The 26,805-nt window shown below is 32.3% G+C and overlaps 1 protein-coding gene across 2 annotated transcripts in view; it reads left to right on the forward strand.

Annotated features, from left to right (window-relative positions):
• The window catches only part of Itfg1 (integrin alpha FG-GAP repeat containing 1), a 259,553-nt gene that overhangs the window by 164,731 nt on the left and 68,017 nt on the right, over positions 1-26,805 (forward strand). For both annotated transcript variants that reach the window (XM_047528280.1, XM_047528281.1), the window contains 3 exons: positions 7,657-7,807; positions 9,734-9,842; positions 25,794-25,837. In XM_047528280.1, coding sequence (XP_047384236.1) covers positions 7,657-7,807; positions 9,734-9,842; positions 25,794-25,837 — 304 coding nt within the window. The remainder of the gene's footprint in view (positions 1-7,656; positions 7,808-9,733; positions 9,843-25,793; positions 25,838-26,805) is intronic.

The raw sequence follows: 26,805 nt of genomic DNA on the forward strand, positions 1-26,805 counted from the left end.
AGGATATAAATTGTTATTTTCCACATACTGCAGATTTTGAAATAGGATTCTAAAGAGTGAAGGTGAATTGTGGTACTGCCTGAAAACTCCTTTTGCGAGGTAGGGTGTTAAAACAGACTTACTCATCTTTTTTCCCACGGCACATAAATTGGACTGAGTATTTCCTTCTATGTTTCCATGTCTCTACATCTTCAACTTATTTGTTAGCATGAATATCCCAATATAGAAGGCACAGTTTATTACTGATATTTTCTATAAATTTTCATTATCATAGGTATGCCATTAGTTGGCAGTTTTAAAGTCATCATTATCCCAAAATAGACAATTTTATCTCATCTTTGAGTAATGGTAAAAAGTAACTTAGTATACTGAGTTTCAAATTTAAACTGGGTCACTTGGGGGTCACCAATGCCAAGAAATACTTGCATTGTATTTCTTGTATTGCATTTTCAGTATTTTACAAGGGTTAATTATGTTACATCCTTTTTTCTTTTAAGCCCAAGTTTTAGTTAATTATCTAAATTTTGTCCTCTGCTCAATAAAGGGTTTAATAGGTGATTATGTATACATTCCTGGTTTAATCTTATTTTAATGCATTTTCAATGGTGTACTAATGCCCTTTTTTAAGGTACATCACTATCTTAATTCAGCATGTTATCAGACTTTTTCAAAGAAGATAAATGTAACCTTAAATTTGGTTAGTTCTTGTGTCTCACAGGTATTAAGGTACATAGATTTCATACCTTTCATGAGCTTATAAGTATTCATAGAAGTTCTATGTGATGTAAACACAAAAAAATGATTGATAACAAAATAATAGTTTGGTTTCCTTGATTGAATTTCATTGGTATCCTAACTATAAAAGAATATGACTATTTATCTAAAAATAATATACCACAAGCAGTTTTATGAAGAAGTTATGAGAATCCCATTTTAAAGGTGAATGTCCAAACAAGGCAAAAATATATATATTCGATTGTTTAAAGTGGAGCAGTAGTCTTCTTTGGATCATTCCTGAAGAAAGGTTCCTAGTTTGAGGTTAGTTGACCTATTTGTTTAAGTAGGAACTTAAGTGCAGTAGAGCTACCTCAGCCTAATGTCTTCCTAAATTAATTTTAGCACAACCTATTAACTGACCTTAATATATATTAATATATATCATTGAGGATGTTAAAAGATTAAACCTCTTCTGCAGGCATCCTCAAAGAAGAATCACAAAAATGTGAGCAATGCCACTAAAATATGTAAAGAGATCTGCAGGGACCTTACTTGGAGGATACAAGGGGTGTGTGTGTGTGTGTACACGTTCTGAGATTACTATTTTTAGAAGTCATTCATATCAACTTGTCATATTCCCTGTCTTCTGGGGTAGCAGTCCAGGTCTACTATGGAGTTAGACAGCCCAGAGAAATGTTTGACCATCCACTGGTTCAAATTGTATTGTAGATGAAGTTCCTCCAATAGCCAGACTACCTCTCCACCATTTTGTTGTTGTTGTTACTAAGATATTCAGTTACTTCCCAAAGAGAAGAATTGAGGAGACAGGTGACAGTGCTTAAAAATAAATTGATCTTTTAGTGTTTATTTTTCTTCTTACAAAAGCCTCATCTGCTAACTTTTAAAAAATTGAGTACCTGTTCTATTGAAACAAAACTATAGGTGCTAGGTAGACAAGTGTGAATAAAACATAAAAGTTGGGAAAGTAGACAATAAAAAACAAATCAGAAATAAAGAAAATATAAGTAGTTCTGAAACTGTAGTGAATTAAAATAGGTGAAGTGAGAGCAACTGGTGGCTACTGCATACTACAGAAATCTACATACAAATGAAAAGAAGTAAAGTAAAACCTGTCCACAAGAGACAGTTACCATTAATCATGGTTGTGTATTCCTGCTTTACCTCATTGTGCTCATGAGTTTGTGTGTGTGATATTTTGTTTGCCTTGCAAAATGAGATTATGCCATTAATACTGTTTTGTGACCCTCTTTTTTCACTTAACATACTATGAATAATTTTACATATCCTTCTGCCTACATACTTAATGAATTGTAGCATTTCCACAAATTGATGTAGATAATTTGTGGTACATTGCTTGCCTAACATGCACAAAAACCTTGGGTTTAATCCTTAGCACTGGAAGAAACTAAAAGGGTGAATATCCTGTTTATTTCTTTACCCAACCAACAAAATTACCATTACATTTCCTTTTACACAATAAGAAATTCAAATTGTATCATACCTAGAAAAAAATATTGTAATAGCCACCAAATTAACAAATACAAGGAATATCATTGAACGAAGATAAATGGAAACATGACAAAATGTTTTCTAACCATTCATTTAATGGGAACTTTTGGCATTCAATCTTACATTCCATTTATTGGCTTTGCTTTACAAAAGATACTTGCTTCCTGGGCTGGGGTTGGGGTTCAGTGGTAAAGCACTTGCCTAGCATGTGTGAAGCACTGGGTTTAATCCCCAACACCACATAAAAAAACTAAATAAACAAAGAAGGGTATTGTGTCCATCTACAAATTTAAAAAAATATTAAAAAAAAAGATGCACATGAAACATGTACTGTCTACCCACTGAATCTCATATCCTATACAGTCGGGAATAAATATATTGCTTTTGCCCAGAGCTCAAATGAACTTGTTTTCAAAATATCAGATTTTAAAACCTTATTTGATCACTTATAATTATCAATAGAATAATTACAAAACACCTCAATTTTTAGCATTTCAAAGTAGAAGTTTTACATTAGCTTAGCTGAGCATTCTGCATTTACCAATAGCAGACAGCATGGTTTCAAAGCAGTAATTCAAAAAAAAATTTTTTTTTGTTTCAGTTTTAGGGAATTCCTAATAGACTTGTGTTTCTTCTTAATTTGTTTCTCTTCTGCATGTAAAACTGCCTTTCCCTAAGGTTTACCTGGAAAGATAGACATTTCCCAAAATTGAAACTCTTTTCCTTCTAAGTGAGCCTAGGCTGATAATGAAATTGGGGAATTAACGGGAAGAAAGTTAAGAACAATCTAGAAGAGCAGAACTCACTGAAGGTAGAAATGACTAAAATGGACACACAGCTTTAAGAGCAGCCAGGGAGAAAATGAAACTTCAAGTTAAATGATCCATCAACTACCTTTCTAAATGAGAAATAAGACAGATGCACACAACACATTAAGAATCTAGGACTGTGTCAAGTGGTGGTGTATTGAGAAACAACAGTGATTTTATGGTCTTTGAAGAGAAATTAAAAACAGTCTCAAAAGACTGCAAACTAAATGTATCAGCCCATTCAGAGAAGGGGCATTTGATATGTGCATTTTGCATGCTATGCAACTTAAAACATTTCCCATTTTTATGGGTTAAAATTTTCTGTAATAACTCTGATTGTACATGGAGTAAAGGCATACCATTTGTGTAATCATAAATTTACATAGGGTAATGTTGTTTGATTCATTGTTATTTTTTCTCTTTCCCCCACCCCTCCCACCCCTCCCACCCCTCTTTTCCCTCTATACAGTCCTTCCTTCCTCCATTCTTGCCACCCTCCCTAACCATAACCCTAAACCTAACCCTAACACTAACACTAACCCTTCCCATTCGCCATTATGTGTCATCATCCGCTTATCGGCGAGATCATTCGTCATTTGGTTTTTTGAGATTGGCTTATCTCACTTAGCATGATATTCTCCAGTTTCATCCATTTGCCTGCAAATGCCATAATTTTATCATTATGGTGGAGTAATATTCCATTGTGTATATATATATATATATACCACAGTTTCTTTATCCATTCTTCAATTGAAGGACGTCTAGGTTGGTTCCATAATCTGACTATTGTGAATTGAGCAGCTATGAACATTGATGTGGCTGTATCTCAGTCTTTGCCTTTTTATTTGTGTATTTAAACTCTTTATATATTTCATGCCAGTATTAACATGGCTAGCTATAAATCTACCACCATGTCATTTATTTGAGGTTTTTTCTGGAATTTTTCCCCCTCTTTCTGCTTTCATTTGAGTTAGTTTCAGTTAGTTTTGTACTTTTTATGATTTTATCATATTTGTTGACTTATTTTAAACCTTGTTATTTCATTGAATCCTTTAGGATATATAGATTATATGTTTGACTTAATAAGTCTACCAATGATATTATTTCACCTATAGTTTCAGAAATTTAAAACAGTATATTTCTATTTCTCTTTTTCTGATCTGGGTTCTATTTTGGTCACACACTTTATCTCTTCTTGTATTCTTAATAACCATACTATGTTGAATTTTGTTCAATTCTCCTTAAAGAAGTTTAAGAAAAATATTGACATCTTCAGTGCCCTTCTTTCCTTTGTGTGGAACTAGATCATCATCTGGTGTCATTTTCTGTCTGTCTAATGGACTTATTTTAACATTTCTTAAAGTGTCATAAAGAAAAGATATTGACATAAATTATTACATAGATATCATAAGCCTTTTAATGAAAAGCACCATAAACAAAATTTTAGAAAATATAAGGCTTGGTACAAATGTTTGCAACATATCAAAGTAATAACAGTAACAACATATAATAATAATAGCAGTTGTTGAACATGTCCTGTGTTATGTACCGGGCACTATGCTAAACACTTTACCATGTGTTTTCTCATTTAATCCTTACAACAGTTACTTGAGGCAATCTACTATTATTAGTACTATATGAATAAGGATATAAGAAGAACAGATAAGGGGCTAATGTCCCTAACAAGGAGAGATCTAAAAATCAGTAAGAAAAAAAAAAAATTTAAGTGGCAAGTCACAGAAGAAGACTGATGAACATGAAATTGTTTCTCATAATCAGAAAAAATAGATCATTTGTAAGCTATTCAACTGGCAAGAGTAAGAAGCAATGCTACTAATATTGGCAAGATTTGAAAGACACACTCGTATACTATAGAAAGTATAAATTGGTACATTTTTAAATATACATATCTTTTGGCCACATGATTATCATCTGAAAATCCTTGTAGAAGTTCTCAAGGAAAAATAACTTGGAGACAAGGGGAGGAAGGGAAACATTTGGCAACAAACTGACCATCAATAACAGAATCCTAAAATGAATGGTAGCTTATCCATATAATAGAGTAGCCATTGGAAAGAATGAGACCGGGAGAATAGGTAATTGATGCGCTCCTGGTAAAAGATATAAGATGATGCGACTTCTCTGGAGGCAGTTTGCAAAATAGTTATCAAAAGTCTTGATAAGTCAATATCCCTTCCTCCATGAATGTAGCAGAACCCAGTTGGGTTTGAGGGTTTTCTTGGTTTTGTTTTTCTGTACCTACATATTTGATATGCCTAGGAGGAGGTTTGGAAAGATACATACTAAATTATTAACGATATTTATCCCCAGAAAAGAAGGATTTTGACTATTTAAGTGTCTCTGTTACTTGAATTTTACAACAATTTTTGTAATCGTTTTTGAAAAACACAATTTTTAAAAGGATACATTCATTGTAATTGCCAAAAATACAGAAAAACTGACTCAAAAGAGGTGAGACCATTCTCCCCCAAGGGTTTCAGAACCAAATAGAGCACGTATCTTTCCTCCTGGACTTGAATCAAATTTTATTTTTAAAGGTAAAGTGCTGGACTGTATCTTTGGAATTCAGCAGAATTTAAAAGAACTGAGCTTTTACAGACCCCAACAACAACACCAGTATAGTTAGTGAGACATTTATTATTTTTACAAACACACATCAAAAATTAAGAATGGCACCAAGCACACACCTGTAATCCCGGCAACTTAGGAGGCTGAGGCAGGAGGAGGATGGTGAGTTCAGAGCCAACCTCAGCAACAGCAAGGCACTAAGCTACTCAATGAGACCCTGTCTCTAAATTAAATACAAAATAGGGCTGGGGATATGACTCAGTGGGTGAGTGCCCCTGAGTTCAATCCCTGGCAACCTCCCCCCAAAAAAAATTAAGAATGGCATTTTGAACTACGCAACTACAATAAAGGATGGCTTGTAGATTATTGTTTATTTCATACTGACAAGAGTTTTTATAATGAAATCCATGCAGTGACTTTGAAAAGAGAAATGGGACACATGCAGAAGGCTGATGAATGTCACTGATCATAAAATATATTTAAAACTGCTTTTATCACGTATTTTCATATTTTAATATACTCTCCAAATGGCAAACTAGGATATGCTGCATCTCTGTGAAATTTTGAGTAAAATGGTAGGATACCATAAGTTACCTGAAAAAAAAATTGCAAATTAAAATTTAAAAACAATTATTAGGAGACAAAGAAAAAAAAACATTTGTTCTTTGTAGTGAGAATGTTATGTTATTTCTTGAGCAAAGGTCACCTCAAGGTTTTCCAAGTAAATGTCATAGTTTGAGATTTTCATTAGATAAATAATTGTTTAGTGAACTCTTTGCTCTGGAATTTTTTTTAATCTGGAAAAATAAGGAATCATGTAGTACATCATGCAAGTTGAATATTTTGTTCATAGGTTTCCAATATGTATTAAACACTTAGAAATGTTCCTTTCTTATAATTGAGTTCTTTTTTTTTCTTTCCCAAATCACCCAGACTCAAACATTTTTATGTGAAAAAAAAGTCTGTCCTCAAATTGAGTTAAGATAATTTAAAGAAAAAATGAACAGTAATAATATTTAAGCGCTATACAGTAGCAACCTATTACTTTCTATGAGTATAGAGGGAAGTGGAAAATTATATATGAATGTATGTGTATAACTATTTGGAAAATGCCTGTAAACAAGCAATTACATAAAATCTCAGCATACAAATGTTACTTTTATATCTAATGAAAAGATTTTTACATGGAACTATGTTGTAATTTATAATAAGAATAATGGTAATAAAAGCTCTTTATGGAATACTAACTGGATACCAGGAATTGTCTCAGGTATTATGCCTTCAGTATTTCATTCCTCTTGACAACAGCCCCATGCTGTAAGTATTTTGATTACTCAGTTTACAAATCAGGAACTGAGTATTAAAGAAGTTAAACATCTTTCTCAAAGTCACATACCTGATAAATGACCAGGTCAGGATTGGAACCTAGTAATCAAGCTCCAAAATCTCAGCTGATGACCACTTTGCCTGTACAGTCAAATTCAGGAGAGTGAACTTTATGGCTACTGTTATCTGAGAGGTACCAGACAGTAACTGGCCCTACCTGACAGGAAACTGAAGTTCTCTTGTTTTAGATTCACTGCTTTGGGTTTTCAGGACTTGGAGATACCAGGGTCTCCAGTTAAAATTCAAATATTCCTTGAAGAATAATGCAAGTCTAAATGGGTAATGACTAGTCCAGGAACTCAGTAGTGGAACACAAGTTCTGTGATTTCAGAGTAAGAAGAGAGGAAGGAAGGGATGACTTTAGAAACTCGGTATAAAAAGGAAAAAGGCCATCAACTGACTTGACTCAAAAAGTCACAGAATTTTTATCAAAGACTGATAAGAGGTGAAAACAATTTTATCTTTTTTTAATGTCACAGTACAGTAATCAGTAAAGTGGAGATTTTTTAATATAATTTCACTGTATACCAGTTAATGTCTCCTTTGATTCTAGAAAAAAACAGTACAGCCATTGCTGCAGTTTTGATATATCATATTAACTAAATGCCTTTTGTTTATTGTACAGCAACCAGCAAGCCTTTTTATTGGAAAATGTCCCTTGTAACAATGCAAGTTGTGAGGAGGCACATCGGATGTTTAAAGTCTACTGGGAGCTGACGGACCTAAATCAAATCAGAGATGCCATGGTTGCCACCTTTTTTGACATTTATGAAGATGTGAGTTCAGAGATGTCCTAATTGTTTGGAATTTAATTTCCATCTACTTCATCTTCCTTTATATTTACCCTTTTTGACCCCAAAATGTAGATGACATAATGAAAGCAAATGAATTAATTAAAGAAAATCTCTTTTAATGTTAAATGACAGAGATAACAAATTTATTGATACTTTTGGCTAATCACTATAGTCAAATATGAAAATGCCCTTATGCACTTAATGCTTGAGAATGGCAAATCTGCATGGTCAACAGTAGTCAAAAGCAGAGTCAACAGATAACAGACTCTTAAACAAACATTTACTACATTGCAAAAGAATAAGTTCTGTCCTCACCTTTATCCTTGTAAACTAGAAGTAGCATCTATTGCTACAGATTGTTTGATTACCAAGTGATCTTGGGTTTTTCCCTGAGGAAGAAAGTCAGTTTACCACTCAGAAAAATAATAAATCTTGAACAAAAAAAAATAAACTTGTTAAATTTCAAAGTACCCAAGCATATCCTTGCAAGATAATTTTTTTAAAAAAAGTTCTCTTCAGGACATGTCTATCTCCTTTATCCCTGTTTTGGGTTTTACTGTATTTTTTATAAAAGGGTATTCTCAATTATATGAGTAATGTAGGAACTTGTTTTCCTCTGTTTCTTCTGCTATTAAATCTCATTCAATTTTAGCAATATCCAAGCAGAAAAGTAATTGGCAGAAATATCACAAGAGGGAGAAAAATTAAAAGAATTGACTACAAATCAATTTTTAATTTCTGTACACCAAAACTTCATAAATGAAGTTCAAAATGTTTTTTAAATCTGGGAAATAAGTTTTCTATGAATGAGTGAAATAATTAATATTAATATAAAAGGATTCAAACAAACTCATATGTCACCCAAAATTCTTTGGAAAAAATGGAACAGTCAATTTACAGGAAATCAAGTAAGAATTTACAGGAAAATCAAGTTTTATATGATATAAACAGCCTCATGAGACAGAGAAGAGTCAGTTTAATGAGTACACTCTGTTTTAATAAAATTAGCAAAGCTTCCCCCCTTTTTAGGAAAAAAATGGTACTGTGCTGTTGGGTGGCAAGGGCAAATAAAAAGGTTCTCTCTCTCTTTTTTTTTTTTTTTTTTTTTTTTAATTGTAAACAAATGGGATACATGTTGTTTCTCTGTACATGGAGTAAAGGGTAAAGGCATACCATTTGTGTAATCATAAATTTACATAGGGTAATGTTGTTTGATTCATTCTGTTACCTTTTTGATGGTTGGAAAAGATCTGATGATCCCTATCACAGGCTTTAAAAATTCATGCAAATATGGGCAGAAGGAAATATACCAAAATGCTAACAATTCTTTCCAAAGATTTAAACTGGATGTTTTTCATTTTATTAATCAGACTTATGTGTATATATGTATGTATTTCTAAATAATTTTATTTTAAATGTCAACTTGAGTAAATAAGGTTTTCACTTAAGTAGTAAATATACAATGTTAGCTTTTGCCATTGTGACAAAAGACCTGAAATAATCAACTTAAAAGGAAGTAAGTTTTATTTTGGCCTCAGTTTCAGAGATTTTTTGTCCCTGATCACTTGGCCCTTATGGTTTAGGCCTAGTATATAATGGTAGGAGTTCATGGTGGAGGAGGCTACTCACCTCATGGCAGTTGGGAAACAGAAAGAAGAGGTATCAGGGTCCCAGTATCCCCTTCAAGAGCATACCCCAATAATTAAACTTCCTTCCACTAGGCCTCAGCTCCTAAGGGTTCTACCACATCCCAATAGTTTCACACACTGTCAACCAAACCTTTAAGCCAAAGACCTTTGGGGAACACTTATTCAAACTATAATGCATGCCATACATTTTAATGGTCTTTTTTTTTTTTTTTTCAATTCATCCAATAGTTTGTTCTTAACCATTTTTATGTTTTTCCAGGGAATCTTGGACATTGTAGTACTAAGTAAAGGATATACAAAGAATGATTTTGCCATCCATACACTAAAAAATAACTTTGAAGCAGATGCTTATTTTGTTAAAGTCATTGGTGAGTATTCTAAGTAAGTTTGTTCCCATCCCCTATCCCTTCTTCTTCATTTTTCTTCTTTCTCTCTCCTTCCCACCCTTCCCAGCCCCTTATTCCAAAGAGCAAGGTTATTGCCCTATGTAATCCATGCACAGGGAATAACTTCAATATTGTCTATATCTATGCATAGACCCCAGTCAGATTTTACCAACTATCCCCAAAATTACTTTTTTTTCTGATCCAGAATTCCATCAAAAGTATCTGATGTAGAAGTCACATCTTTTTAGACTTCTTCAATCTGCAACAGGTTCCCAGTCTTTTCCTGTTTCATGTCCTGACCCTATCCATTTAAAAAATACAAGGTTTACATTCTATAACATAATGCTGTTTTCTCATTTCCTAACTCAGATCATAAATGCTTTGCAGAAAGTTCATCACATAGAAATACATGATGTTGACCTGTTCTGCCACTGTCATGTTAACGTTGCTCGTCTTGTCATACTGATGACCAGTGATTTCATCCAACCTAAATTCACTGTTTTCCCCTTTTAATTTGATTAGTATTTTATAGGGAGGTATTCTGCTATTTCTTAAATATCCTTTTCGTCATCAAACCTCTACCTACTACCCTTAGAATGCATTAAACCACTACCTGAATCTACCTCTATCTCCTTTCCTTCTGCATTATTGTAGGTTGGAATCTTATACTTCTCTGTCTAAGCCTTGAGTCAGACATTTCACCAAGGAGATCTTGGTTCCTTTTGTGAGAGAATGTTATTTAAAAACCAGGCCTGAATTCTCAATATATGTCTGTTCATATTCATATATACAATATAAAACCATAAGTCATATCAATACCTAGATTTCTCTTCCAACACAGTACTTCAAGGTTCTTTCTAATATCATCTGTGTTTGTAGGTACTTCTCTGGCAGAATTTGGGCTTTCATTTTCCTCAGTACCATTTATACACTCTAACCAATTCACAACCACTCGGGCATCTCCTCTTCCTGACATCCATGTTCATCATAAAAACCCTCTGTGTTTTATAAAGTGTATGCCTAGTTATTTTCTTTGGAAACACTGTAAGCTTGGTTTTTAAGCTGGGTTTCCACATGTTTGTTTTTAGCATATCAAAATTGATTTTTGATCTTGATGTAAATACCATTATAATCTTACTCAAATCACTATTGATTGTAGGAGTGTTTTTATTTGTTTGTTTAGATTCCTTGGGATGTTCTGTAGAGACAGGCATCATCTTCAAAGAAAGACAGTTTTATTTCCTTCTTTTCTAACCTATGCCTTTTATGTCTTTTTATTGTGCTATCTAGAATGAATGTTAAGAGTAGACATCCTTGCATTGTTTCCAATCTTAAGGGAAAAACTTTCCATCTTTCACCATTAAATATATTAGCTATAGGGGATTTTTTTTTTTTGTAGAAACTCTGTATCATATTAAAAAGTTCACTCTATTCCTAGTTTACTGGGAGTTTTATGATGAATTCGTGTTGGAAAATGACATTTTTTGTGTTACTGTTATAGTCAGCATCCAGAAAATCATCAATTCATTTGTCAATGAAATGCCTCATATACTTTGTAGAAATACTAGTTTTTAAATGAATTAAACAAAGAGAAGCAAAAGAATAATGAATGTGTTGAAAGATTTGCGAGATAAAAATGACAAAATATATAACCTCCCTTTCTAAACAGCAAATTTAGTCTTGTTAGGATGAACTAACACTGGCTCCCATTTCATTAATGTTGTAGCCTTAAAATACTGACAGATGGGTTTTAACCATTTCTATACTTTTTGTCATCCTTTTGAGCATATTCTCTCCTTTATCATTTTCAAGAGAATATTTTTTGACTATTTTTTGACTGTTTTTAGAGCTAAAAACATTAAAATACCCAATATTTACTTGGCATGCTGTTATATAATCTGAAATTTTTTTTCCTCAGTGGTTTTCCTTCAACTTTAATTTAAACCTCAAGATGAGACAAGGAATCCTTAAAAATTTTTCTAATTGTCATGTGTATAGTTACAGTAATGTAGTTCAGTTAATAGAACCAAACAGCTATTGGAGTAAAAGTCTAGGATTTGATACCATAGGGATAAACAAATATAGCCATTTGACTGATGCAAACCTTGGTTCCAAAAGGGAGATTCAAAAGAAGTCACATCATCACTAGGAAGAAAACATCTCAAAAAAATCTGTCCTTTGACCTTAAGTCACTAGAATCATCCTCCTTTGTGAAGAGCAACACACCATTAGTCTCCATTTATTTTAACATGTAAATATAACCTATATTATCATAAATAATAACATAACACTTATTTACTAACACATCCTCTCCCTTCATTCCAGGATATTTGAGAAACACTCTGAAATCAAGATTATTTGTACCATTTTCATTAGAATCTTTCTCTCCTAGCATATTGTGATGGTTGAAGCAACTTAAGGGGTAATGTCTGTCTTATTTGTTTTTGATTCCCCATTGCCTAACATTGGGTCTGTTACATAGAGGCATTTGGGAAATTTATGTCAAATAGATAAATGGCCAGCTACCTTTTGAGGTTGGCTTGACTTCTTGATTTAAGATTATTCCTTTCTTCTCTAGTATCCAAGCAACATGTGATGCCTCTGATCCTGTATTCTGTCTCTAAAAAGCATTCTTCCAACTTATGAAACTCCTATTCACAGACAGATCTCCACCTTTACCCTTTAATGATATCAGGAACACAACTATTTAAGTTTATTTCTTGAACTTAAGAAGTTGAAATGCCCTGTTCTGGTTTAACTTCTCAGGACTACCCAGTTTTTTAGATTCTCTATCACTGTAAACTCTAACTTAATTTCCCAGGATTACACCAGCACTGCACAGAAAGAAAAATACAAAATGAAAGAGGGGGTTTCTGCCTCATTACCATAATGGGATGCTATAAAAATAGCCCTTTGCTCTAACCTAAAATAAATGTTATTTACTTCAAAAATATATATTAAATTCTAATTAATAATACTTTATTTCAAAGTACTATTTTCTTTCTGTTCAATGAGATGGCTATAGAATTTGTGTCTCTAATTTGAGTTTTGCCACTATACTTTAAAGAAATTAGTTTCTCAAATTTTGTGCACACTTATTACTTAGTTCATCAGAATGTCATATGTTCCTGTGTATGCCTAGAGTAAAGATTAATGCTTTCTAGAACAGATGTTAGACATTGAGCAGTAAGGAAAATTTCAACTGAAAGAGATATTAATTTGTACATCCTTAGGTCAAATCAAGTTTTCCCTGCACTCAGCAAGTTTTTTTTTTTAATCCAAGCTTTAAAACCACAACATTCTCTTTTGTGCCCTAAATAAGGAATATGAGTGAATTTTCTACACTTGTTACAAATTTCCTAACTAGTATGAGGTCTTGCTCAGGGAAAAATGAACTTCTGTAAAGAATTAAGTACCACAAAATACTTGAGAGTGAAATGACATTTTTTTTTTTTTCGTTATCCAAGAAAGTGGAATGTGGAGTACATAAGATTGGCCACTTGTTGACAATTTTTGAAATCATGTGAAATGTGTGTAGGGTACATTATATTATTCTTTTTAATTTTGTATGTGCTTGAAATTTTGTTTGAAACTCCATGATATAAGTATTTATAAAGATACATAACCCCAAGTGATTCTTGATAGTCTCTGGCCTGTGACTTCCTAGCCTAAGTTAGGATAGGTACCACTAATCTCCATCTAACTAACTTTACTTAGAAAAGGGTTCTTCATACCTCTCCAAGCTAAAACCCAGAAATAGCCAATTTGGTGCAGGTTTTAGTTTTAGAAAACAAGAGTAATTTTGTATTAAGAGAATTAACATAAATATTAATAACATACTTTACAGAAAGGTCACAGGAAATGAGATACCAATTTAAAGCAATCATTTGAAAGAAACATAACCTTCTAGTCATTTTGATATGCCCTTCCACTCTTTCCTTTGATTATTAGTTGTTTACCTTAAGTCAGACAGTTATTAGTATATAATTACCCTTTCAAAACCATGTATAATGTCCAGAGTTGATTTTGCTCTAAAATTATTCTGTTATTCTCATGCTCAAATCAGCCTATACTAAATGTCATTGTTTTCAATTAAGGAAATTTGAATATATAATATATAAATTTATGTATGGCTAAGGAAAGGTAAAACTGTCCTTCCTACCCAACTGCTGGATCACACAACAGCACAGATCCACAGCATCTATATGAAGACAACAGACCCAGCGTACTGCAGAATTGTGAGATACCGTAACTTTCCTAAATCAAGACTAATTCCTAGTTCTCATTTTTTTTCTCTTATTACTGTCAGCTACATTTGGAAGTACCAAATCATAATTCTTTTCTGCTAGAACTTAACTCAAATTTCTAACAAACATATGAAGCTGTTTTTTCCCCTAGCACTTTTAAAGTTGCCACTGTATCTTCACCTTTAATTTCCAAACAAGAGGAGACCTTTCCTTTAGAAAGCTTTTATCCCCCGTCTCCAGATTTTGTTAAAATAATATGTAAGTTTATTTCTGAATGATTAATTTTGTTTTACCTTTTGTGTTTTCTATTTTTTAAATCCTTTCTTATTGAGAAACCATATTACAACTATATTATCAATAATTATTTTGCCCTTACATATTAACATGGAATTTAATAGACATCATTCTAGTTTCTTGATATAGTATGGTAGTCTTTGAAATTCTCTTTTCCTGAAAGTTCTGTTTAGGTAGGGGCCATTTATGTGGATTCCTTATTTTTAAGCGTTTTTTTTTTTCATGTATCTGAGAATTTTTCTATGCTTATATTCCTAAAATGCATCAGTGTTGATAGGTAATGTGGGTAGCAAAAACAGTTGCATCACTGTATAATTCTGCTCAGCAGATAACAGTCATGCCTCCTTTTCTCCCATCTCCTTGCAGAAGCTCCTGTAAGAGGGGAGCCACCCCAAGATAGACGCTATTTCTGAGCAAGATGGTGGCTTGGTGGCCCTCGTACAAAATGATGTCTTACAATTGAACTGTAACTACCTTTTCTGAGAGTACCTAGGGAAGGATTACAAGAGTCCCTGACATCCTTCTGCAGCCTCAACCAAGTGGATCAGTAGGTTTTCTGAGTTGAAGAGTTGTGCTTCCCAGCAGGAAGGAAAAAAGCAAAGTCACCGGAAGGCAGGGATTATGACAGTCCCACTATTTGCTGAGCCTTTTATGTTATTTTGCCCTATAGGTCAGAAGTTTAGGAGGGTTTTTTGGCAATACTTTGAAGTTATGTAGTGCACTGTACAGAAGTGCCAGGAAATCCCCCATTTCACTTAGCTAGCATGAACCACAAAGTGACACATGTAGCTATTCAATCTATTATAAACCTCTGGCCTAATTTACCAGAGACCTTCAGCTCCCTTTTCTTTCCCCAATCCTACCATGCATGTTCTCAGCTGCTACAACTTAGAGACAAAAAATATTTCAGTAATCTACTAGGAGTCCATTCACTCTTGACCCAGTGACTCTGACCTGTTCAACACTAATTAATCTTTTCCCATTCTTATTCACTTATTTACTATCCTTTAGAAGTTTCCCCAAATAACTGCCATTTATTTTCTTTTAATCATCACAGTAACATTTAAGAAATATAAAAATGTTTTATATTTGAAATTATTTCCAAAAAGTTCTTTCAGTTATCTAGAAACAATGTTTTAATTTTTACATTTATATTTATAGTATATAATGTGACATATACATGTATACATATTTTGAAATTATTAAATCAAACCAGTTAACATACTCATCATCTCACATACTTTTTTGCCAAATGTTTTAAAGGTCAAACCTTGGAATTCAGAAAAAAGTTTAACAAATATGTGTACATTTAATAGATTTATTTTTATATATTTCATATGAATAACATACCTACCATACTATATTTGTACATGTAGAGAACACAAAATTACTTGAAACATTATTTTGTACCTTATATTTTCTGTATTGAAGTTTTTAACAAAGAGCATATACTTTAAAAAATAATGAATAAAAGATAGGTAATCAATAACATATAATCCTTCTGTGGAGTATCTAAAATAATGTCTGAATGACAAGAATGATGGTGGGTTATTTCAGAGATGTATGCAAAAGCTTGAGTAATTGGTAGACACTGTTCATTATGTATTTTTATGCCCAAACAAATAGATGTTTTTAGAGAACAAATGTGAATAGTCACCAATAATCCATGCAAAGATTTTTCACCTTAAGCCCTCCTAAAACCATTGTACAGTGTTGACCTTTACAGTTCTGACTTTATCTAGCTCATCCTTCTTCCAGCTTGCACAATGGTTTAGTATTTGTTGTAATTATTGCTAGATTTTGGTTTTGTTTTTGGCATTTGTGTAAAATACTTAATTTAAACTGAATCACAAAGTTAGAAGCCAAATTTTTTTAAACTTTAAATAGCTTTAAGAATACATGGGCTGTTTCACATAGTGTGGTTTAAAGTGAAAGAATAAAATCCCAAGCATTGTCATTTTAAAGGAGTCTTGTAAATTTCACATCCCATTAGCCATATTTTAAACTAATGAAATGTACTGATAACCAGTACTTTGCTTACCTAAGTATTTTAATTACTGTTTTTCATTTAAATAGGCTATCTTCATACATATTTTATTAACCTTTTTGTAAAGTATTTGTTTCTTTTTTTTTTTTTTTTTTTTTTTGGCAGATGGACACAATGTTTTTATTTTATTTATTTATTTTTATGTGGTGCTGAGGATCGAACCCAGTGCTTTACACATGCTAGGCAAGTGCTCTACAACTGAGCTAAAACCCCAGCCCAAAGTATTTGGTTTTGAAAGTCTAGGAGTATGGACGATGTTTATTTTAAAGGGGGTTATAAAATGTAATGATAAATCTATAGAATACTGTAATTACAAATAATAATATACAATTTTAAAAGTTTATGAGATGGTTAAAATTTTTGAAACTCTTAGACTTTGCTTTAGCCATGATCGGAGCTAGTTAGAAAATATTTAGTGACACTTGAACAATATAGAGAGCTGCTTAATAAAAATCAGAAACAGTTCTTGCCTTCAAGAAGCTCATAGTAGCATACAACACAAAGAGCAGGAACCAGGAATTATGTGCAGGTGTCTGTCCTTTTAAGATTTCCTTTCCTATAGTGAGCCCATTATGTATTTTATCATACCTTCCAAGGATATTATAGTTGCTTAAGAAAATGTTTTACTCATTCATAACTACATATCAAAAAATATAACTCCCATTTTGAGAAAGTGGGCTTTTGCTGTAATAATAGTAAATTTTGCCTTGTAGAATTTACACATTTATTATGTTAGAATCTTTCCCCCTAACACAAATGATGAAATTTCTATCCTGATATAACTGGGAATATTACATTCTTGAAGTCATTTAATAAACTACTGGTACTTTTAAACTTGTTTATCATAAGCTTCACATTATAGGGTATTAAAATTATAATTTCAGTTATGCAGTACAACTTTTAATCATTGTTTTTATTGGTAATGTTTTGGTTTGCTATTTATTTTGTTTTATTTTCTGATTACAAAAGTAAGACAGCCTGTTATAAAACATTTAGAAAGTCTAGAGAAGTACTTTTACAAAGTTGTACTCTTTGCTACTTCATAGAGATGACTACCATGAATGTGGAACATTCTCTGTTTCTGTTGGTTGCTGAAGTTTAAAGCTTACCAGAGAAACTATAGCAATGAAAACTGATAGTTTTAAATTCATGAATCTAGAATTATAAAATATTTGTTTTAAAAACAAAATAATAGCAAGTATTTATTGTTTATTATGTGCCATGACTTCTGCCAAGTATTTTACAAGGTTGTCCCATGTTAGTATCCTCTATACAATAATTTCAAATGAAAATACATGACAGTGAATACCTTTATAAAATAGTATGATGTTACATATTTTGTAAAGAAAGAAAACAAATTAGCTTACCAAATGCCATGTTTGTAGCCCTCCTTTTGCTCTGCATTTCTGAATTTAGAGAGTATGTATCATCCATGATTCAACCTTATTCATTCATACTCCAGTTCTTCAAGGCTCACTCTCTTCTAGATAATTTGGTTATATGTGAGCAATCTTATACAAAGGGCCCTTTAAACCCAGACTACTTCCTTCTGTGCGAGGGCACAGTATTAAGCACCTGAAACTACCTAATATCGATGTAGACTGCTTTTAGTGGGAGTTTTTATAAACTTTATAAATTATTTTATCCAACTATATTACTTTAAAGATTTTTCTAAAACCATAAAGAACACAGTGAAGTGATTGGCTAATGACTACACATCCCATTAACTAACTCAGCAAGAGATCCCCACTTGATGAAATTTCATGTACAGCATGAGTAGGATGCCTGGAGGAACCAGAGCTTATAGTATTTAGCCAGTGTTGGTATCAGATAGTTACTTCAAAATATACTCTTATCAGCACTCACAACCTACAGATGGTGTAATTAATCTGGCATGAACAGAAACTAAGGAGGGGGGAAACCCAACTATTGATAAGATAAACTACTAACATATATAAAACTTATACTGTATTTTATTTCCCAGCAGGATTTAATTAGTTCTTTTCTTTTTTGAAGAACTTATATCCAAATTTAATAAACTATTATTTAAACCATATTCCTAGTAAGTCAATCAGATTAATATACTGGCAAGAAAATAAATAAAAATAAAAGGCAAGAAGAATTAAAATATTCTTTATATGGTCATAAATTTCAAGAAACCTAATACTTTTCAGACATTGTCTTATTTCACTTACTGAAGAGGGGAAGAAGAAAGTAACACTATGGATGTAAAAGCGTGTCCCTCTTATTTTTAAAAGAATGGCTCACTGAGGATTTTAGTGATAAGGGCCAAAGCTAAAAGTAAAATTTCATTAGCAGTGTAATTACTGATAGTAGCTAAGATATAATTTTTTTCTATATATGTCAGATATGCATAGCTAGGAAAACCTAGAAGCCATGCAGTCTATTTTATCTGTTGTGGTAGCATGCACATGTCACTGGAAAAAGATACTATAGGTGAAATAGTTTCAGGTTTAATTGTGTTGGTAATGATGGGAATTTTGAGTTCCTAATTAAACAATATTAAACAAGCAGCATATAATCAAAGCTGTAATAATTGTTATAAATTAAGCTCAATGATTAGTATTGTTCCTTCTTGAATCTGTGGTTGCAAAAACTAAGTAAATGGATATTCCATTTGTATTATGTAGACATCTCTTTATAACGTGTGTGATGTACATGTAGGCTATCTAAGTATATATTAATGTTTAATAGTGTCTACTTTATCATATACAGTTCCTAAGTAGAGAAAAACTCTAATATTAGGAAAAGTTAAGATTATACTAATTAATGTTTTGATTCCAACAATGTAAACATCAAATTTGAAAGAAAATCTTTAAAAAAAAAAAAAAAACTAGATGCAAGAACTACATTTTTAGTTTACTATGTACAAAATGAAAGATTATTATGTAATTTTAAGTAAATACTTTTGACTGTGCTAAACAAGAAACATTTTATCTTACACAGAAAATAAAATAATAAAACCATTCACCAATTGCCATCTCCCATCCAAGTACTAACCAGGCCCAACCCTGCTTAGCTTTCAAAATCAGACAAGACTGGACGCATTCAAGGTAGTCATAATAATAGGAACATATGTTCTTTAAAGGACTTAGAGTCTGGTTGAAGGCAGCATCCATGGAGTTTTACAAAAGAGATCTATTCACTTTGTGAACCTGAGTCACATATATGCCAAAACTTAAGCTTAAAGCTTTAAGCTTCCTCTTCTGAAAAACAAAGAAAGAGATGGGGGACAATTAGGCTTATTTCATGTTATCATATGAGGATTAAAGAAGCAGCATTTCTAAAAGTAAATTCATGTTCTAAACTTGATACTTACTTACTGTTTGATAACTCTTTTGGAGGATAATTTCACCATAAGTATTAAAATATTCAAGATTAGACCCAGAAATTCTATTTCTTTGAATTTATCCCAAAGTAAATGTCAGAGACATGCCAGAATCTGTGTATGAATACACATACTGTAATGATTATCTTCCCAGTAGTGCTTTGGTTGTTTTTGTTTGTTTTTGGTGGATTTTTTGTTGGTTGGTTGGTTGGTTGGTTGGTTGGTTGGTTGGTTTTGTGTTTTTTTTGTGTTTTTTTTTTTTGGTTTTTTTTTTTTTTTTGCTTATTTTTTTTTTATTGTAAACAAATGGGATACATGTTGTTTCTCTGTTTATACATAGAGTAAAGGCATACCATTTGTGTAATCATAAATTTACAAAGGGTAATGTTGTTTGATTCATTCTGTTATTTTTTCCCTTCCCCCCCACCCCTCCCACCCCTCTTTTCTCTCTATACAGTCCTTCCTTCCTCCATTCTTGCCACCCTCCTTAACCCTAATGATTTTGTTTTTGTTTTGGTACTGGGAATTGAACCCAGAGGCACTTAACCACTGAACCGCATCCCCAGCTCTTTTTATATTTTATTTTGAGTAGAGTCTCACTAAGGTGCTTTGGAGCCTCACTATATAACTGAAGCTGACTTTGAACTCAAGATCCTCCTGCCTCAGCCTCCCAAGCCACTGGAATTATAGGCATGTGCCACTGCAACCAGCCCCAATAATGTTTTAGGACAAAAAGTTGACATCTGAGGTAGGGAAGATCTAAAAGTTCTAGTAAGAAGAATGTATAAATCATAAACACATACATAATGGAATACCATGCGATTATGGAGGGAAAGTTTAGGTTTAGTTAACTACTCCCAAAAAAAAGCAAATTACAAAGTAATTTGTACAATAATTTTGTGTGATTTCAAAAAAAAAATTATATGTGGTATAAGTCTACTTGGGCTGTCACCATAAATTGGTTTTCCCTGTTTCTGAACAGGATATAAAAGAAATCATACAGTATGTATGTACTCTTTGTCTCTGACTTCTTTCAATTAACACTGTGCCTATGAAATTCATCTAACACATGTTTAAACATAATCTTACTAAACATTTGCCTGCATCTTTGTTTTTTACCTTAAGGACAGAACTTAGCAGCCTCCCTCATTCTAATAGCTCCATATCATTTCCTCACTTTATTTATTTTTTTCTCAGTAGATATTTAAGTGGTTTCCAATATTTCATAAACATGAAATGGAGTAGAAGGGACTGCAATTTTAATGTTACTAGATAATTATCAAATTGCCCAAAATGCATTTGTATTCAGTACCACTGGCATATGACATTGACCAGTTTATCACATACTCATCTGAGAGTTCTAAAATAAATTACTTACTATATAAGAAATGTCATACATACAAATGGTTACAAAAAAAAAGATGATGATGATGACAAGTCAGAGGAGGAGGAATAAAATGAGAAATACAAGAATATATGGTGAAAAGTTAGTGTCCCTTTAACCCTTGTCTCCTGGTAATCTAATCATTTTCCCAAAAAAAAAAAAAAAAAAAAAACAAAAAAACCTTATTTGTCCAGAATATTTTATGCATGTATAACCATAAATATATAGGTGTATATATATGTGTATATATATAAAATATATTTTTGTAATACATGAATTATAATTCCAGACTTACTTTCTGTGCTTAACAATATATCATGGAAAGCATATAGCAGCAATATAATCTACAGCTCCCTTGTTATTTTAGCTGCTGAATAGTATCATATACCATAATTTAATGAGTTCCTTATTAACATATCAATGTTATCTTCAATCTCTTATTATAAATAATGCTACAGCAAATATCCTATGGATAAAGCCCCAAAAACTAGCATTGTTAAAGAATATATATAGGTCTGTGTGCCTATATACGTATATATGCACGCACACATTTTTAAAATAAACTTTATTGAAATATAGATAGAAAAGTATACATAAATATTCAATTCTGTAAATTTAACAGAGTAAAAGCACTAATGTAATTGTACCTGGATAAAGAAACATATTACCAACATCCCTAACTCTCCTCATCCCCCTAGTTCAAATAAGGGAAGCCACTGCTTTGATATATAAGGGAAATTAGCCCTTTGTCTTATGTTACAAGTATTTTGTCTTTTTTCCTACAGATATTATTGTCATTTTTTCTTCTTAACTATGAAGTGTAAGAGAGGTTTTTGATTTTCCACTAATTAGTGAAGTAGTGTCTTGTTCTTTTTATTATTATTTTTTCGTTTTCTATTCTATATACTACTTCTGAAAGTCTGTTTTCTCTTGGGTTATTTTATAACTGATATCTAGAAGTCTTTTTAATATATTTTACAAAAACGTTCATCCCATTTTTCATTAGTCTTTTAAGTTTTTATGGCATCTTCTTTTATTTTGTAACAGTTTTAATGAGATCATATCATTAACCATGTGAAGTACACAATTCAGTGGCTACACCATATTCAGAGTTGTACAGCCCTCACTGCAGTCATTTTAAAATCTTTTCATCACTGCAAAAAGAAATCCCGTACCTTTTAATTATCACCCTTAATCCCTCAGCCCTACAAGCCCTAGGCTAATATACTTTATGAATCCATTGACTATTCTGGACATTTCACAGAATTAGAGAATCATACAATATATGGTCTTCTGTGAGTGGCTTCTTTGACTTAGCATAATGTCGTCAAGGTTCATCCATGTTGTATCAGTATTTTATTCCTTTTAATTGCCAAATTATATGTAAATTATATTACATGTGTATACCACATTATCTTTATCCATTCATCTGTTTATGGACATGTGTATTTTTTCACCTTTTTGCCAAAATGAATAATTCTGCTATAAATATTTGTATATAAGTCATTGTATGAATATTTCTTTTCTCTTGGGATATACCTAGCAGTGAATTATTTGATCAAATAGGAACTCTCTAGTTAACCTATTAAGGATTGGCTAAACTTTTTCCAAAGCAGATACCATTCGACATCCCCCCAACATCAGTGTATGAAGGGTTCCAATTTATTCACATCCTCAATAACATGTATTTTCATCTGAATTAATTTTACCTGTCCTTGACTGTGAAATGGTATCTCATTGTGGGTTTGGGGTTTTTTGTGTGTGTGTGTGTGTGTGTGTGTGTGTGTTTTAACTTTTAAATTTTTTAAATTGTGGCTTAAAAAAACATGTTACATAAAGTGTATCATCTTAAACATTTTTTAGGGGCTGGGGTTGTGGCTCAGTGGTAGAGCACTTGCCTAGTGTGTGAAGCACTGGGTTTGATTCTCTACCACATATAAATAAATGAATAAAATAAAGGTCCATCAACATCTAAAAAAATTAAAGACACTTTTTAAGTTATAGTTGAATAGTGTAGGAATATTCACACTATTGTAAAACACATCTCCAGAACTTTTTCATCTTATAAAACTGAACCCCTTGAGCAACTCCCCTTTTTTACTTACTCCTAGCCCCTGGTAACCACTATGTAGAATAGTGTCTGTCTCTGTGAACCTGACCTCTTCAGATACCTCATTAAGTGAAATGGTACAGTACAGTCATCCTTTGGTATCTGCAAGTGTTTGGTTCCAGGAATACCACCTTCACCTGCAGATAACAAAATACAAGAATTCTCAAGTCCTTTATATAAAATAGCATAGTATTTGCATATAAACTGTATATCCTCCCCTATACTTTAAACAATCTCTTGATTATTTAAAATATCTACTACAACCTAAATGCTAATGTAAATAGTCATTATATTGATTAGGTAATAATCACAGGGAAAATATCTGTACTAGTTCATTTTCCAAACATTTTCAGTCCTCAGTGCTTGTGCAGAACCTGCAGCTACAAAGGGCCAGCTGTCTTTGTCTTTATGTGACTTTGTTCACTTACTGTCTTCAAGGTCCATCAATGTTGTAACATGTGACTGTATCTCCTTCATTTTTAAGACTAAATAATATTCCATTATATGTATTTAGCACATCTTATTCATTCATTCATCCGTGGACATTTGGGTTGCTTTTACCTCTTGGTTGTTATGAATAATTCTGCTATAAACACAGTAGGGTTCATATTACTGTTCCTTAATGAGCATTTTTTCCATGAGCTTATTGACTGTCTTCTCTGGAGAAATGTCTATTCAGATCCTTTACCTCTCTTTTCAGTTCTGTTGTCCTTTTATTAATAAGGTATGAGAATCTTTTATTATTAGGTATCTGTCAGATATAAATTTTGCGTTGTGAGGTAAAACCTAAGCTTTATTTTTCTGCAGCTGGCCAATTATCCAATACCATTTATTGAATAATCCATCTTCTCCCATTCTTTAAAAAATATTTATTGAAGAAACATGTGGCATTATATACTGGGAAAAATAAGGATAAAATGAGGCAGAACTAACATCCAGGTACAAAGACAGATGTATGAGTAAGGGATTACTAGTGAGTAACAATAGTTTAAATGAAGGTTTGTGAAAAATATCTGGGGGCCATTGGAAAAGTACCAATATCTACTTAAGAGTTGAGGGGAGAAAAGTTAGGACATGTAAACTTTCAGAATAAAATAGTAAGAACCATGCACTGTGCTGGAGTAGGAAATTTAACATTGAAAAACCATTCTGCAAGTGTAAAATTTTTTTTTCCACTCTTTGCTCAAGTTGCATATAATTAAATATACTACAGAAAATAAAGAAGCATCTTTTGTGATACTAATTCCTTGGTGTCTGTGTACTTAACATATTCTGTGTTCTGGTTTGTTTGGGCTGCTATAACCATATACCTTAGATCAGGTAATTTATATACAATAGCAATTTGTTGCTCATAATTCTTGATGCTGGGAAGTTCAAAATCAAGGTAGGACTCAATCTTCTTCAAAGATGGTGTCTTCTTGTGTCCTCACATGATAGAAGGGAGCAAGAGCGTTTGCTCAACTTTCACTTATCAGGGCACTAATCCCCTTCATGAGAGTGGAGTCTTCATGATTTAATTTCTTTCCCCAGACGCTCATCTCTTCATCTTGTCTTTGGTTGTTAGGTTCTAACTTAGGAATTTTAAAGGGACACCAACGTTCATACAATAGCACCTTGCCTAAGTAAGAACATTTTTAATATAGTAGTTATAATTTTACATTCATATATGAATAAACAAAACATAAGATACCATGGTCTTACAAATATTTTTTAATCCACAAATATTCATAATTGTTATTAAAATAATTTGTGCTTACTGCGCAGAACTGTCAGCTATACTTTACTTATAACATGTAAAATATTTAACTAATAGCACATAATACCTACTTTCTTAAAATGGTATCACTTCACTAGAAGTGATCAAAATATAGTTATATTTCAAAATTCATGTTACTTATATAAAGATTGTACAGATAGTCTAACCTTTTTTTAGTGATTATAGAATAAATTTCTCTTATTTCTATATATTTGTTGTTTTACTTATTCTCTCCATAATAGTTATCAGAAGTACCCAAAATCTTTGACCCAGAATTCTTAACAAGATAAATGAAAAAAAAAGTTTAGTTTGAGATATAAAGTGTTAAAGGCTCTATTTGTTTTCTCAGTATACATTTTAATTGATTTGCATTTAGCACCTCTCTGGTACATTCTAAGTCTTAACTAATTGGAATTTAACTGAATTTAACTAATTGGAAAATAGAAATGACAGTAGGTACAGTACAATGTACCCATAATTAATTATCTTAAATATAGATATTGATATCTATATTATGTATATAGTACACAAAAAGCACCATTTGACAGCTTAATAAAGGTTTTTGAAATATTATAAAGTGAATGGCACAAATTTAATTTGTTTAGATCCAAAGAAATTGAAAGGGTTTCTGCTTGTGATAATCAATCGGTATATTAATGGTTTATAGGGGGGGTTAATTAAAGTTCATTTTCAATAAAAGCTTACATTATAACAGGAATAATAGCCTGTTCTTTATTTTTCCACAGTTCTTAGTGGTCTGTGTTCTAATGACTGTCCTCGTAAGATAACAGTAAGTAAACTTAATTCTTGTTCATAAATATTTCTGTGAAAAGTCTCTGCACTGTACACAGATACACACAAAATAGTGGTTACATGTTATAATCAAAATCATCATTACTATTTAAAAATAATTAATCTTCATTACTCAAGAAAACATTGCTGTAATTTATTACCTTTCCTAAAAACTTCTCAGTATAAGGAGCACCTCATTTATGAAGCATTTTCTGATATCCTGCCATTATTTCTGTACATTTTGGCATTTATAATTTTTTTTTTCACACAAGGGAGTTTATTAAGCAAACAGTGTCTCCCTGCAGGGTAAGAGAGAAAATGAGAGGAAAAGAGAAAGGAAAGCAAGACATAATTATCTAGTGGTGACAGCGGTGTGTTAAAGTCACCCAGAATTATTGTGTTGTGGTCTATTTGATTCCTGAAATTGAGAAGGATTTGTTTGATGTACATGGATGCACCGTTGTTTGGGGCATAAATATTTACTATTGTTATGTCTTCCTGATTTATGGTTCCCTTAAGCAGTATGAAATGTCCTTCTTTATCCCTTCTGACTAACTTTGGCTTGAAGTTCACTTTATCTGATAGAAGGATGGAAACCCTCGCTTTTTTCTGAGTCTGTATGCATGGTATGTTTTTTTCTCATCCTTTCACCTTTACTCTGTGGGTGTCTTTCTATGAGATGAGTCTCTTGAAGGCAGCACATTATAGGGTCTTGCTTTTTAATCCAATCTGCCAGTTTATGTCTTTTGATTGATGAGTTTAGGTCCTTAATGTTCAGGGTTATTATTGAGATAGATTTGTATTCCCAGTCATTTGGGCTTATTTTTGGTTTTTATCTTAACTTGGTTTCTCCTTTGATTAGCTTTTCCTTTAGTGTAGTTCCTCCCTTTGCTTACCTACATTGTTGTTTTTCATTTCCTCCTCATGGAATATTTTTCTGAGAATGTTCTGTAGTGCAGGCTTTCT

Source organism: Sciurus carolinensis, chromosome 16 (genome assembly GCF_902686445.1).
Source record: "Sciurus carolinensis chromosome 16, mSciCar1.2, whole genome shotgun sequence".
Lineage (NCBI taxonomy): Eukaryota > Metazoa > Chordata > Mammalia > Rodentia > Sciuridae > Sciurus > Sciurus carolinensis.